Below are 15,135 nucleotides of genomic sequence, written 5' to 3'. Positions count from 1 at the left end.
GGAGGAGACAGGACACAGTGAGCACCCCACTCAGTGCTCTGGGTTTTCCTCTCTCCCCCAAATTGTGAACATTCATCTGTGACCTAGCTGAGGAAGTAAATCCACTAGATGACCAGAGCGAAACTTGCTCCTTTTTACCTGACTTTGTCCATTTGTGTCTGTCTTTCGAAATATTTCTACCACCATGATGTAGTGGATATGAACTGAGAGGAAGACCAACCTGGACACCTTCAGGGAGAGGGAGCTGACTCCTGCTTCCTGACAAAACATCTAAAAGAGTGTATGAAAGGGATGTGATGTGGACAGTGTGGAGGCAGAATAATGGACCCACAAATGTCTACATGGAACCTGTGTCTATGTTTCCTTATCTGGCAAAAGGGACTTTACATATGTGATTAAGGTATGGACCTTGGGATGGTGAGATTAACCTGAAATATGGCAGATTAACCACCTGAGCACAGTCTAATCACATACTTAGACTCACTTTCCTTTAAAGTAGAATCCTTTTCCTCGTTCTGGCTAGAGGGAGATGTGAATATGGATAACGGTTAGAGAGGTGGAGCGTTGGTGGTCTGATGATGAACAGAATGGATTATGAGTGAAGGAAGACAGGTGGTTTCTACAAGCTTGAAAAGACAGCAAAAAGATTCTTTCCCAGAGGCTCAGAAGTGATGTGGCTTTGCTGAAACTTTTATCACAGTCCAGTGAGATCTCTGCTGGACATCTAAGCTACGGAAGTGTAAGGAAATAAATATGTTGTTTTAAACCATTAACAATGTGGCAATTTGTTATAGAACAAGCAAAAACAAGCATCGTGGCTTTAAGACGTCTCTACTATATGTACCTGAAGGGTGAGCCCTGATTTCAAGAAAAACTGTGAGAAAAGGCTCTGCCAGGAAACACTACTGAGAAGAAAGGACCAGAATCTCAGCTGCTGCAGGAGGAGGTTTAAGCACATCGTCTTCACGTCTGCTGGAAAGACAGGCTCCATGGGAGGAAGCCTCCTTCTCTGGTCCTTTCAGCATCTCTCCCTCAGGACTCAGATCCTCGACCTCCAGGGCCCCACCCCTCCCCCAGCCTGTGGACAGTGTGCAGCACAGACCTGAGCAGATGACCCCCGCGTCCTCCTTGTGTCTGCAGTCGTGCCGCCCCCAGCCCTGGGAAGGGCACCTCCACACATGGGACTCATTTCCAGCGCAGTTCAGGTCGTCAAGCCAGATGGGCCCTGATCCTGCCCCAAAGTGAGCAGAACCTGTGGCATTGAGGGCTTCTCCACAGCCCAGCTGCCTGCACACCACGCGGGCATCGTCCAGGTCCCAGCCATCATCACAGATGGTGCCCCAGGAGCCCTGGTCAAGGATTTCCACTCTTCCGGCACAGGGACCACCCCCGTCCACCAGGCGGAGCTGTCTGCTGTCTGAAGAGAGAGAAATGGGACAAGGGGGCTATGACCCCAGAGGTTGAGAAGGGTCTTCTGTCCTGTAGGACCCTTACCTGAGCAGTAGGGGGCGCCCTTCTCTGAGGCGGCAGAGCCTGTTGGTTCAGACACAAAATGGTTGCACTGGGGCAGCACCTGGGTCTGGTTTCCTGAAGAAACAGCGATGATTAGAGGGTTGGGAGGGTTAAAGGACAGGAAAGTCAGTTAAACTAAGTAATTTGGGGGGGGGGGTGGTGTTTGGGGGAAAATGGATACATGTATATGTATGGCCAAGTCCCTGGCTGTTCACCTGAACTATAACAACGTTGTTAATCGGCTATACCCCAACACAAAGTAAAAAGTTCAAAAGAAAAAAAAAAGTGACCTAGTGATGGAGCTGAGATGAAAGCTGTAACATACCAGTGAAGTTATCATTATCTTAGTGTTCCCTTTCTCTATGAAGAGCCCTGGTCCTGACAAAGCCACAATTCCTGTTTTAAGCCAAGCTTTGCCCTAAGAATGAGTTAAATAAGTTGTTCTATCCTTAAGTCTATACCTTAAATAGAAGAAGCAAAACAAAATCTTTTCTGAAGGATTTGTACAATTTTTTAACTACAATGTTTGTGATTTTAAAAATACTTACATAAAAGAGATCTCATGGAAAACCCAAGAGCAAAAAGAAACATTAAAAAATTTCCCAGGGTATTTGGCTCTTAAAGTTACCTGACAGAGAATTTATTTTATTTTATTAATTTTTATTTGAGTATAATTGCTTCACAATGTTGAGGTAGCTTCTGCTGTACAGCAAATTTAATAAGTTATACACATACATATGGGCTTCCTAGGTGACTCAGTGGTAAAGAATCTGCCTACCAAACAGGAAACTGGGGTTGCATAACTGTGTTGGGAAGAGCCTTTGGAGAAGGGCATGGCAACCCACTCCAGTATTCTTGCCTGAGAAATCCTGTGGACAAAGGAGCATGGCAGTCCATGAGGTCACAAAAGAGTCAGACACAACTCAGCGACTAAACAACAACAACTATATGTATATATATATATCCCCTCTTTCTTGGATTTACTTCCCATTTAGGTTACCACAGGACACTGAGTAGAGTTCCCTGTGCTATAAAATAGGTTATTATTTATCTATTTATGTGTGCGTGCATGCTAAGTCACTTCAGTAGTGTCTGACTCTGTGACACTATGGATTGTAGCCCACCAGGCTCCATGTCTATGGGATTCTCCAGGCAATATCTATTTTATACTTAGTATCAATAGTGTAGGGCTTCTGAGTCTGGTGGCTCAGATAGTAAAGAATCTGCCTGCAACGCGGGAGACCTGGCCTTGAGTAGGAATATTCCCTGGAGGAGGGCATGGCAACCCATAGTATTTGTACCAATTTACATACTCATATGTAGGAGGATTCTCTTTTCTGCACATCCTCTCCAGCATTTATTCTTTGTGGATTTTTTTTTAATGATAGGCATTCTAACTGGTGTGAAGTATTACCTGACTGTAGTTTTTACTTGCATCTCTCTAATAATTAGTGATGTTGTATTTGTTAGCCATCTGTATGTCTGGGAAAATGTCTATTTAGGTCTTTCTCCCATTTTTTCATTGGATTGTTTGGTTTGTTGATATTGAGTTGTTTGTGTATTTTGAAGATTAATCCCTTGTAAGCTGCTTCATTTGCAAATATTTTCTCCCATTCTGAGAGTTCTCTTTTTGTTCTGTTTATGGTTTCCTTTGATATGTAAAAGCTTTTAAGTTTAATTAGGTCTTATTTGTTTTGTTTTTGTTTTCTTTAGGAGGTTGATGACAAAAGATCTTGTTGCAATTTATGTCATAGAACGTTCTGCCTATGTTTCCCCTAAGAGTTTTATAGTCTGACATAGAATTTAAATAGCCATGATTAAAGTGCACAAAGAATTAATTAACACGATGTGTATCTTGGCAGAGAAATGATAACAAAAAGAAATGAAAATTCTACAGCTGAAAAAGTTAAGAGCTGAAATTAAGAACTAGAGAATGAGTGTACCAGAACATTAGATCAACATAAAGTAGAAACAGTATACTGGAAGATCAGTTCAGTTCAGTTCAGTCACTCAGTCGTGTCCGACTCTGCGACCCCATGAATTGCAGCACGCCAGGCCTCTCTGTCCATCACCAGCTCCTGGAGTCTACCCAAACCCATGTCCATCAAGTCAGTGATGCCATCCAACCATCTCATCCTCCGTCATCCCCTTCTCCTCCTGCCCCCAATCCTACCCAGCATTAGGGTCTTTTCCAATAAGTCAACTCTTTGCATGAGGTGGCCAAAGTATCGGAGTTTCAGCTTCAACATCAGTCCTTCCAATCAACACCCAGGATTGATCTCCTTTAGGATGGATTGATTGGATCTGCTCGCAGTCCAAGGGACTCTCAAGAGTCATCTCCAACACCACAGTTCAAAAGCATCAATTCTGCGGCGCTCAGCTTTCTTCACCATCCAACTCTCACATCCATACATGACCACTGGAAAAACCATAGCCTTGACTAAACGGACCTTTGTTAGCAAAGTAATGTCTCTGCTTTTAAATATGCTATCTAGGTTGACCATAACCTTCCTTCCAAGGAGTAAGCGTCTTTTAATTTCATGGCTGCAATCACTATCAGCAGTGATTTTGGAGCCCAAAATAATAAAGTCTGACACCATTTCCACTATTTCCCCATCTATTTCCCATGGAGTGATAGGACCAGATGCCATGATCTTAGTTTTCTGAACGTTGAGCTTTAAGCCAACTATTTCACTCTCCTCTTTCACTTTCATCAAGAGGCTCTTTAGTTCTTCTTCACTTTCTGCCATAAGGGTGGTGTCATCTGCATATCTGAGGTTATTGATATTTCTCCTGGGAATCTTGATTCCAGCTTGTGCTTCATCCAGCCCAGCGTTTCTCATGATGTACTCTGCATAGAAGTTAAATAAGCAGGGTGACAATATACAGCCTTGACATACTCCTTTTCCTATTTCGAACCAGTCTGTTGTTCCATGTCCAGTTCTAACCGTTGCTTCCTGACCTGCATACAGGTTTCTCAAGAGACAGATCAGATGGCCTGGTATTCCCATCTCTTTCAGAATTTTCCACAGTTTATTGTGATCCACACAGTTAAAGGCTTTGGCATAGTCAATAAAGCAGAAAGAGATGTTTTTCTGGAACTCTCCTGCTTTTCGATGATCCAGCAGATGTTGGCAATTTGATGTCTAGTTCCTCTGCCTTTTCTAAAACCAGCTTGAACATCTGGAAGTTCACAGTTCACGTATTGCTGAAGCCTGGCTTGGAGAATTTTGAGCATTACTTTACTAGCATGTGAGATGAGTGCAATTGAGCAGTAGTTTGAGCATTCTTTGGCATTGCCTTTCTTTGGGATTGGAATGAAAACTGACCTTTTCCAGTCCTGTGGCCACTGTCAGAGGATAAATATTCCTCTATTTAGAAATGCTGGCAATATGATAAGTGCCTGGTTAATAATGCTATATAACAAAATTTCCCCCCAAACTTGGCAGTTGAAGGAATTTATTTTTTAATTTTGCTCATGATTTCCTGGGTCAGTAATTTGGGAAAGACTCAACTTGGCAGTTCTATCTTTGGGGTTTCTCATGGTTGCACTTAGATGTCATCTGGTGCTGACATCTCTAAAGGTTTGACTGAACTGTGGTTATGTAAGGAAATTCCAAGAAGTATTTTTGTTGTTGTTGGGAGGGAGGGATAAAGGAGCATCATGTCTGCAACCTAACCCAGAAAGATTTTACATACTCAGGGAAAAACAGGGCAGGCGGGGGACAAATAAGGAGAGAAAGGGAAAGCTAGAGCAAGAGAGAGAGTGAAAAGAAAGAAGGATTAAAGCAAAATACTAATCTAACATTTGGGAAATCCAGGTAATGTTCAGAAAGAATTCATTCTTAGAATACCTTCAGTAAAGGAAATACTAATAACATCAAACCCATAAAATGGAGAAAACCTAGTTAAGGATGTGCAAAACATCTGAGAGAAATTCAAGACCTAACTGAATGAAGGGATATATTTTGTCAGTGAACTGGGAAACTCAATGTTGTCAAAGTCAGTCATTCTCAAATTTATATACAGATTAAATCTAACCTCAGTCAAATTCCCTTGTGCTTTTGTGTGTCTGAAACATGACAAGCTGATTCAAAATTTATGTTGCTGTTGTTCAGTCACTCAGTCATGTCCAACTCTTTGTGACCCCAAGGACTGCAGCACGCCAGGCTTCCCTGTCCATCACCAAGACCTGGAGCTTGCTTAAATTCATATCCTTTGAGTCAGTAATGCCATCCAACCATCTCATCCTCTGTCATCCCCTTCTCCTCCAGCCTTCAGTCTTTCCTAGCATCAGGGTCTTTTCCAGTGAGTCAGCTCTTCGCATCAGGTGGCCAAAGTATTGGAGCTTCAGCTCGAAAATGTATACAAAATACAAAAACTAAGAATGACCAAAGCAGCTGTCAAGAAAAGCAACAACATAACTTCTTTAAATCAAAGTTACCCAGACTTACAATGTGTGCTTAGTCACTCAGTCATGCCCAACTCTTTGTGACCCAATAGACTAGAGCCCGCCAGGCTTCTCTGTCCATGGGGATTCTCCAGGCAAGAATACTGGAGTGGGTTACCATGCCCTTCTCCAGGGGATCTTCCCAATCCAGGGATCAAACCCAGGTCTCCCACCTTGCAGGCAGATTCTTTACTGTCTGAGCCACCAGGAAAGGTTCAAGACTTACTATAAAGTTACAATAATTAAGAAAATGTGGTACAGGTGTAAGGAGAAACAAAAGATACAGTGGAACAGAATAGAGAGTCTAAAAAATGTATTCAGACACATGTGCCCTTTCGCTTATCACAAAGGTGGCACTGCAGTGGGGAATAGTCTTTTCAGAAAAAGATTTTGAATCAACTGGATACCCATGTGGAAACATGACACTTGACCCTTATCCTACACAGATGTTAATCTAGAAGCAATATACAATTATATGCAAAAAAAAAAAGTAATTACACTTCTGTGAGATACTCTCAGAGAACATTTTTGTGATTTTGGAGTAGACAAAGTTCATTTTAGAAAGATATAAGGAGGTCAGGGGCGGTGGCCAAGAGGAGCTACCCCACACCCGAGGTCAGGGGCGGCTGCTGAGACACGCTACTCCATGTTCAAGGTCAGGAGGGGCGACCGTGAGGAGATACCCTTCCTCCAAGGTAAGGAGCAGCGGCTGCACTTGGCTGGAGCAGCCATGAAGAGATACTGCACGTCCAAGATAAGAGAAACCCAAGTAAGATGATAGGTGTTGCGAGAGGGCATCAGAGGACAGACACACTGAAACCATAATAACAGAAAACTAGCCAATCTGATCACATGGACCACAGCCTTGTCTAACTCAATGAAACTAAGCCATGCCATGTGGGGACACCCAAGACGGACGGATCATGATGGAGAGGTCTGACAGAATGTGACCCACTGGAGAAGGGAACAGCAAGCCACTTCAGTATTCTTGCCTTGAGAACCCCATGAACGGTATGAAAAAGCAAAATGAAAGGATACTGAAAGGGGAACTCCCCAGGTCGGTAAGTACCCAATATGCTACTGGAGATCAGTGGAGAAATAACTCCAGAAAGAATGAAGGAATGGAGCCAAAGCAAAAACAATATCCAATTGTGGATGTGACTGGTGATAGAAGCAAGGTCCAATGCTGTAAAGAGCAATATTGCATAGGAACGTGGAAAGTTAGGTCCATGACAGGACAAATTGGAAGTGGTCAAACAGGAGATGGCAAGAGTGAACATTGACATTCTCGGAATCAGCTAACTAAAATGGACTGGAATGGGTGAATTTAACTCAGATGACCATTATATCTACTACTGTGGGCAGGAATCCCTTAGAAGAAATGGAGTGGCCATCATGGTCAACAAAAGAATCTGAAATGCAGTACTTGGATGCAATCTCAAAAATGAAAGAATGATCTCTGTTCGTTTCCAAGGCAAACCATTCAATATCACAGTAATCCAAGCCTATACCCCAACCAGTAATGCTGAAGAAGCTGAAATTGAACGATTTTGTGAAGACCTACAAGACCTTTTAGAACTAGCATCCAAAAAAGATGTCCTTTTCATTATACGGGACTGGAATGCAAAAGTAGGAAGTCAAGAAACACCTGGAGTAACAGGAAAATTTGGCCTTGGAGTACAGAATGAAGCAGGGCAAAGGCTAATAGAGTTTTGCCAAGAGAACGCACAGATCATAGCAAACACCCTCTTCCAGCAACACAAGAGAAGACTCTACACATGGACATCACCAGATGGTCAACACCAAAATCAGATTGATTATATTCTTTGCAGCCAAAGATGGAGAAGCTCTATACAGTCAGCAAAAACAAGACTGGGAGCTGAATGTGGCTCAGATCATGAACTCCTTATTGCCAAATTCAGACTTCAATTGAAGAAAGTAGGGAAAACCACTAGACCATTCAAATATGACCTAAATCAAATCCTTTATGATTATACAGTGAAAGTGACAAATATATTCAAGGGATTAGGTCTGATAGGCAGAGTGCCTGATGAACTATGGATGGAGGTTCATGACATTTTACAGGAGGCAGGGAGCAAAACCATCCCCAAGAAAAACAAATGCAAAAAGGCAAAATGGTTGTCTGAGGAGGTCTTACAAATAGCTGAGAAAAGAAGAGAAATGAAAGACAAAGGAGAAAAGGAAAGATATATCCATTTGAATGCAGAGTTCCAAAGAATAGCAAGGAGAGATAAGAAAGTTTTCTCAGTGATCAATGCAAAGAAATAGAGGAAAACAACAGAATGGGAAAGACTAGATATCTCTTCAAGAAAATTAGAGATACCAGGGGAAAATTACATTCAAAGATGGGCTCGATAAAGGACAGAAATGGTATGGACCTAACAGAAGCAGAAGATATTAAGAAGAGGTGGCGAGAATACACAGAAGAACTCTACAAAAAAAGACCTTCATGACCCAGATAATCACGATTGTGTGATCACTCACCTGGAGCCAGACATCTTGGAATGTGAAGTCAAATGGGCCTTAGAAAGCATCAGTACGAACAAAGCTAGTGGAGGTGATGGAATTCCAGTTGAGCTATTTCAAATCCTGAAAGATGGTGCTGTGAAAGTGCTGCACTCAATATGCAAGCACATTTGGAAAACTCAACTGTGGCCACAAGATTGGAAAAGTTCAGCTTTCATTCCAATCCCAAAGAAAGGCAATGCCAAAGAATGCTCAAACTACCACATAATTGCTCTCATCTCAGACACTAGTAAAGTAATGATCAAAATTCTCCAAGCCAGGCTTCAGCAATATGTGAACCGTGATCTTCCAGATGTTCAAGCTGGTTTTAGAAAAGGCAGAGGAACTAGACATCAAATTGCCAACATCTGCTGGATCATCGAAAAGCAGGAGAGTTCCAGAAAAACATCTCTTTCTGCTTTATTGACTATGCCAAAATCTTTGACTGTATGGGTCACAATAAACTGTGGAAAATTCTGAAAGAGATGGGAATACCAGACCACCTGACTTGCCTCTTGAGAAACCTGTGTACATGTCAGAAAGCAACAGTTAGAACTGGACATGGAACAACAGACTGGTTCCAAATAGGAAAAGGAGTACGTCAAGGCTGTATATTGTCACTCTGCTTGTTTAACTTCTATGCAGAGAACATCATGAGAAATGCTGGGCTGGATGAAGCACAAGCTGGAATCAAGATTACCGAGAGAAATATCAATAATCTCAGATATGCAGATGACACCACCCTTATGGCAGAAAGTGAAGAAGAACTAAAAAGCCTCTTGATGAAAGTGAGAGAGGAGAGTGAAAAAGTTGGCTTAAAGCTCAACATGCAGAAAACTAAGATCATAGCATCTGGTCCCATCACTTCATGGGAAATAGATGGGGAAATAGTGGAAATGGTGTCAGACTTTATTTTGGGGGGCCCCAAAATCACTGCTGATGGTGATTGCAGCCATGAAATTAAAAGACACTTAGTCCTCGGAAGAAGAGTTATGACCAACCTAGATAGCATATTAAAAAGCAGGGACATTACTTTGCCAACAAAAGTCTGACTAGTCAAGGCTATGGTTTTTCCAGTAGTCATGTATGGATGTAAGAGTTGGAGTATAAAGAAGGCTCAGCGCTGAAGAATTGATGCCTTTGAACTATGGTGTTGGAGATGACTCTTGAGAGTCCCTTGGACTGTGAGCAGATCCAATCAGTCCCTCCTAAAGGAGATCAGTCCTGGGTGTTCATTGGAAGAACTGATGTTGAAGCTGAAACTCCAATACTTTGGCCACCTCGGGTGAAGTGTTGACTCATTGGAAAAGACCCTGATGCTGGGAAGGATTGGGGGCAGGAGAAGGGGACAACAGAGGATGAGATGGCTGGATGGCATCACCGACTCTATGGACATGAGTTTGGGTAAACTCCGGGAGGTGGTGATAGACAGGGAGGCCTGGCATGCGGCGATTCATGGTGTCGCAAAGAGTCAGGCACAACTGAGTGATTGAACTGTCTGAAGGAGCTCTATGGATTGGAACAATGGACTCGTTCAAAAGTGAAACAGAAGTACGTCAAGGCTGTATATTGTCACTCTGTGCTTATTTAGTTTATATGCAGAGTACATCATGAGAAATGCTGGGCTGGATGAAGCACAAACTGAAGTCAAGTTTGCTGAGAGAAATATCAATAACCTCAAGTAGGCAGATGACACCACCCTTATGGCAGAAAGTGAAGAGGAATTAAAGAGCCTCTTGATGAAATTGAAAGAGGAGAGTGAAAATATTGGCTTAAAACTCAACATTCAAAAAACTAATATCATGGCATCTGGTCGCATCACTTCATGGCAAAAAGATGTGGAAACAGGGACAGACTTTATGTTTGTGGGCTCCAAAATCACTGCAGATTATGACTGCGGTCATGAAATTAAAAGATGCTTGCTGCTTGGAAGAAAAGTTATGACCAACTTAGCATATTAAAAAGCAGAGACATTATTTTGCCAATCAAGGTCCATCTAGTCAAGTCTATGGTTTTTCCAGTGGTCATGTCTGGATGTGAGAGTTGGACCATAAAAAAAAGCTGAATGCTGAAGAATTGATGCTATTGAACTGTGGTGTTGGAGAAGACTCTTGACAGCCCCTTGGACAGCAAGGGGGTCCAACCAGTCAACCATAAAGGAAATCAGTCCTGAATATTCATTGGAAGGACTGATGCTGAAGCTGAAGTTCCAATACTTTGGCCACATGATGGGAAGCACTGACTCATTGGTAAAGACCCTGAAACTGAGAAAGATTGAAGGCAGGAGGAGAAGGGGATGACAGAGAATCAGATGATTGGGTGGTTTCACCAACTCAATGGATATGAGCTTGAGCAAGCTCCAGGAGATGGTGAAGGACAGGAAAGCTTGGCGTGCTGCAATCCATGGGGTTACAAAGAGTCAGACATGACTGAGCAACTGAACTGAACTGACTGACTGAAGGAGCACTACATGTACAGAAAAAAAGTTGATAAGTCAAACCTAAGATGAGTAACTTGGCTCATTGAAGTACAGCATACTATTAAGAAAATAAAAATATAAGACCAACAATTAAACACACAAAAATCATAATAAATATTTCTGCCAAAAGTCATCATCATGGTAATTTGCACCATTGTATTTTTAATAGTCAAGAACTGGAAACAAACTCAAATCTCTGCCATTAGTTGAATGGTTCAACGCATGATCATGTGATCATTCAAAGGAATACTCTATAATAATAAAAATGAATAAAATGTTGCCATAAACAACATCACAAGTGAATCTCAAACACAGTTTGGAGTCAAAGAAATTAGACACAAAAGAAAACATACTGTATGGTTTTACATAAAGTTCAAAAACTGACAGAATATTCTATGGCAGTACAAGTCTTAGATAAGCATCTTCCCTGGAGAGGAGGAGGACACAGCTATTGGGAGGAAATCGTGATTCTGTGGTGCTATGAATGTTCTCTTAGTAGATCTAGATTGGGAAACATGACCTAGGTATACACTTATTGTTTGTACTTTTTTCTCTATTATTATCCTTAAATAATAATGTTTCATAAAAAATAGTATTCATCTAGGCATTTCTTTCCCTGACATAGCAATTCTTAGCATTTCTTAGCACTTCTTTCCCCTGAAAAAAATGAGTGAACAATGAGAATGTTATGGAGCAGGACCTTATGGAGCCTTCTCAGGACAGACCACCCTCATGTCCTCCACCTGCCTCTGTTTGTAGAAAAAGCCTAGCTAAAGAATAAATTTAATCACAGAAATGAAAAACATTCAGAAACAAAGGAAAACAGTCAAATAGAACAAAATAATAATAGTTTAGCCCTAAACAAATTCAAGGACCTTTAGTTCCTTCTCATGGGCTATAGATAACATTCTGAGCCATATCTTTTGAGCTATTTTGCAGATACTGAAATCCCAAACGGGTGGTAGCAATAAATTACATGATAACAAGACTAGTGGGTTGCCATTTCCTTCTCCAGGGGATCTTCCCAACCAGGGATCAAACCCGAGACTCTTGCATTGTAGGCAGATTCTTTACCATCTGAGCCAACAGGGAAACCCATAATCTTCATCTTATACAATTCCAAGAATCAGCCTCAAGGAAATGGGAACAAACCAACACTAGAACTGATGATTAACTGTAATTCAAACAGTAAAGGTGACACTGATCAGACCTATTTCAAGATGATTGTCAGAGTTAGCTATGCTAATCTGCAGGTAACCTGTCCCCTACCTCTACCTATGCACTCCTGAAATTCCCATTTAAAAACTCTTGCCCCGATCAGCAATGAGGAGCTGGTTCTTTGGTACATTAGTCCTCTGTTTCCCCAGAACTGCTGGTTTCCACAATAAAGCTATCTTTAATTTTACCCCACACTTGTCTCTCAGTGATGGATTCTTGAGTAATGACCAGCTGAAACCTGAGTTCAGTAACAATATTAAACATTTCACTACAGAATATCTTTCTTTTTAAGCCTGTTTTCCCTTACTCTCTGCTCTGGGGAAATTTCACTCCAGGAGCATCCTAAGTATAGTAGCCCTTCCCTCTCTTACCTGAGCAGATCACAGAGGCCGTGTTGCCATGGGAACAGTCTGGAACACCCAGGGCAGTCACAGGGCATTTCCACAGGAAGGACTCAGTCCCTGAGCAGTGAAATCGGGCTTTCCAGAGTTGATCACTTCCTTCTGCTCCATTTGGGGTGGAGATGGCGACTCCACAGCCGAGCTGACGACAGACAACATTGGCATTGGCCAGACTCCAGTGGGAGGCACAGAGCGCTCTCCATTGTCCAGAAATGTTCATCTCCACCTGCCCCTCACACTGAGAGGTGCCGTTTGTCATGAGCCGGATGTCTGTGTACACTGATAGAAAAAGACAGGATTTCAGCAAAATCTTTTTTTTTTTTTATCTTGAACTAAGTGTACACAGAGGTTAAGTCCTGACATGCATCTCACCTGAACAGACAACCTGAACAGCTCCACTGTGGTGACAAGTGCCCTCTGGACAGGGCACTCTGGGGCAGACTCGGAGCTCAGGCTCCTCCCCCTCACACCTGAACTCTTCAGCCCAGACCCTGTCATCTGATTCTCTGAAGGGCATGCTTCCCAGGACAGACACAGCCTTGCCACACCCCAGCTCTGCACAGATGACCTGGGCAGTGGGAAGTGTGAAGTTTCCATCAGACACTGGGGTCCAGGCTTCTCCAGAATGCACTTCTACTCTCCCTGAGCAGGGTCCATCCCCTCCAACCAGACGCAAAAATCCTAAGAGAAACGAAGAACGACAAACCCAGTGAGTGTTCATGAACCTGGCTTGACAATTGGAAACAACATTTCACAGGCAATGGTGTGAAAGCTTTTCTTTCCAACAGTGGAATAAGAGGGGATAAGAAGAGAGAATTTGACTGTCATTGTCAAACTGTATTTTCTTGAGCAAGTTTCTGAAGAGATATCCAGAAGGATTGCAGAGTCAGTTTGGAATGGCTGAATCCCAAGAATATATGTTTTGATTAGAAATGTTAATTCCTATCTGTGGGCCTGGAAACTACAGTGCCCAAAGAAACTGCACAGTGGTAGACATTCAAACATGGGTGCAGAGCTGAACTGAGAGGGAAAAAAATACCATGAGATTCAAGAGGTTAGAGGCCTAAGAGCCAGAGAAGCTTAGAAGGCCATCCTGAGATTTCTGGGGCTAGAATTCTGGCCAGTTTTCTCTTGGAGCCAATATTCAAGTCACTGAGGACAGGAACATCACACAGGCTGGGTCTGAGTGCAGGCATTAGGTCGCAATTAGGTAACCTAATTGTGAAAGAAGTTGTTCACAGAAAAGTTTGGAAATGACAAAAGCTCAGAGAGTCATAGGAGAGGAAGGGAATTGTCCAAGCCATCTTTCTTAAAAACCTGGGATTTATGAACATACCTGGGAGAAAGTGATATCTCAGTGGGATTATGCAATACAACTGAGTTAGTTGATTACTTCATACTAGACATGAGATACTTAGCACATGTGAAGGAGTAATGATAAGTGTATTCTAACCCTATTTATTTGCCAACTGCACATGCCTTTCCTATTTGGATTTATGAGATAAGAAGCCAGCAAGCTATGAAGAAAGAGAGTGAGAGGAAGAGAGCAGAGAGCAGAGATCAAACAAGCCATATATATTTTCAGTTCAGTTCAGTCACTCAGTCGTGTCCGAGTCTTTGCGACCCCATGAATCGCAGCATGCCAGGCCTCCCTGTCCATCACCAACTCCCGGAGTTTACCCAAACCCATGTCCATCGAGTCGGTGATGCCATCCAACCATCTCATCCTCTGTCATCCCCTTCTCCTCCTGCCCCGAATCCTTCCCAGCATCAGGATCTTTTCCAATGAGTCAACTCTTCGCATGAGGTGGCCAAAGTATTGGAGTTTCAGCTTCAACATCAGTCCTTCCAATGAACAACCAGGACTGATCTCCTTCAGGATGGATTGATTGGATCTGTTCGCAGTCCAAGGGACTCTCAAGAGTCTTCTCCAACACCACAGTTCAAAAGCATCAATTCTGCGGTGCTCAGCTTTCTTCACCATCCAACTCTCACATCCATACATGACCACTGGAAAAACCATAGCCTTGACTAGACGGACCTTTGTTGGCAAAGTAATGTCTCTGCTTTTAAATATTCTATCTAGGTTGGTAATAACCTTCTTTCCAAGGAGTAAGAGTCTTTTAATTTCATGGCTGCAATCACCATCAGCAGTGATTTTGGAGATTATTTTAGAGATTTCTAAATTGCAAAAACCTCAATAGGGATGAAACATAGAAAGATTTGGAAAACAAATACTTGTTCAACAAGATTTTAACACCTTTTATCCCCTGTGTTTCTCCCATTTTCAACCTAAGGGTGCTACCCTTTCCCATTTACCCCAATGCAGAAAAGAAGAAACAATCTTAAGAGCTACAAATAGTTGGAAAGGAGACTCCAAAAGGGAAGAACTTTTGTAGGGAGTGAGGCGGGGTGAGTGGTAGGTTAAACAGGGAATGGATGGAGTATGAGAGGAAGACCAAAGAAAAGACTCACGATCATGATTTCCTCCTTCAGGGACCATATTTTGGATAGAGAAAAGGTAAGCCAATGGAAAAAAACTCTGCACA

General features: G+C 42.4%; 1 protein-coding gene and 1 long non-coding RNA gene across 7 annotated transcripts in view; one reads left to right on the top strand and one right to left on the bottom strand.

Annotated features, from left to right (window-relative positions):
- The window catches only part of LOC145544790 (uncharacterized), a 28,159-nt gene extending 19,917 nt beyond the window's left edge, over positions 1-8,242 (top strand). The window contains exon 3 of the long non-coding RNA XR_014081646.1: positions 795-8,242. This is a non-coding gene — a long non-coding RNA (uncharacterized LOC145544790). The remainder of the gene's footprint in view (positions 1-794) is intronic.
- Positions 1-15,135, bottom strand: part of LOC145544788 (antigen WC1.1) — a 62,003-nt gene that overhangs the window by 14,759 nt on the left and 32,109 nt on the right. For 3 of the 6 annotated variants that reach the window (XM_081587993.1, XM_081587994.1, XM_081587998.1), the window contains exons 9-12: positions 12,959-13,267; positions 12,557-12,865; positions 1,495-1,587; positions 1,103-1,417 (exon numbers count right to left, since the gene is read on the bottom strand). In XM_081587993.1, coding sequence (XP_081444119.1) covers positions 1,103-1,417; positions 1,495-1,587; positions 12,557-12,865; positions 12,959-13,267 — 1,026 coding nt within the window. The remainder of the gene's footprint in view (positions 1-1,102; positions 1,418-1,494; positions 1,588-12,556; positions 12,866-12,958; positions 13,268-15,135) is intronic. The other 3 variants (XM_081587996.1, XM_081587997.1, XM_081587995.1) reach the window with 2 other exon arrangements.

Source organism: Giraffa tippelskirchi, chromosome 4, assembly GCF_054371585.1.
Source record: "Giraffa tippelskirchi isolate mGirTip1 chromosome 4, T2T-mGirTip1v1.2.pri, whole genome shotgun sequence".
Lineage (NCBI taxonomy): Eukaryota > Metazoa > Chordata > Mammalia > Artiodactyla > Giraffidae > Giraffa > Giraffa tippelskirchi.
This window is presented reverse-complemented; position numbering and strand designations above follow the sequence as displayed.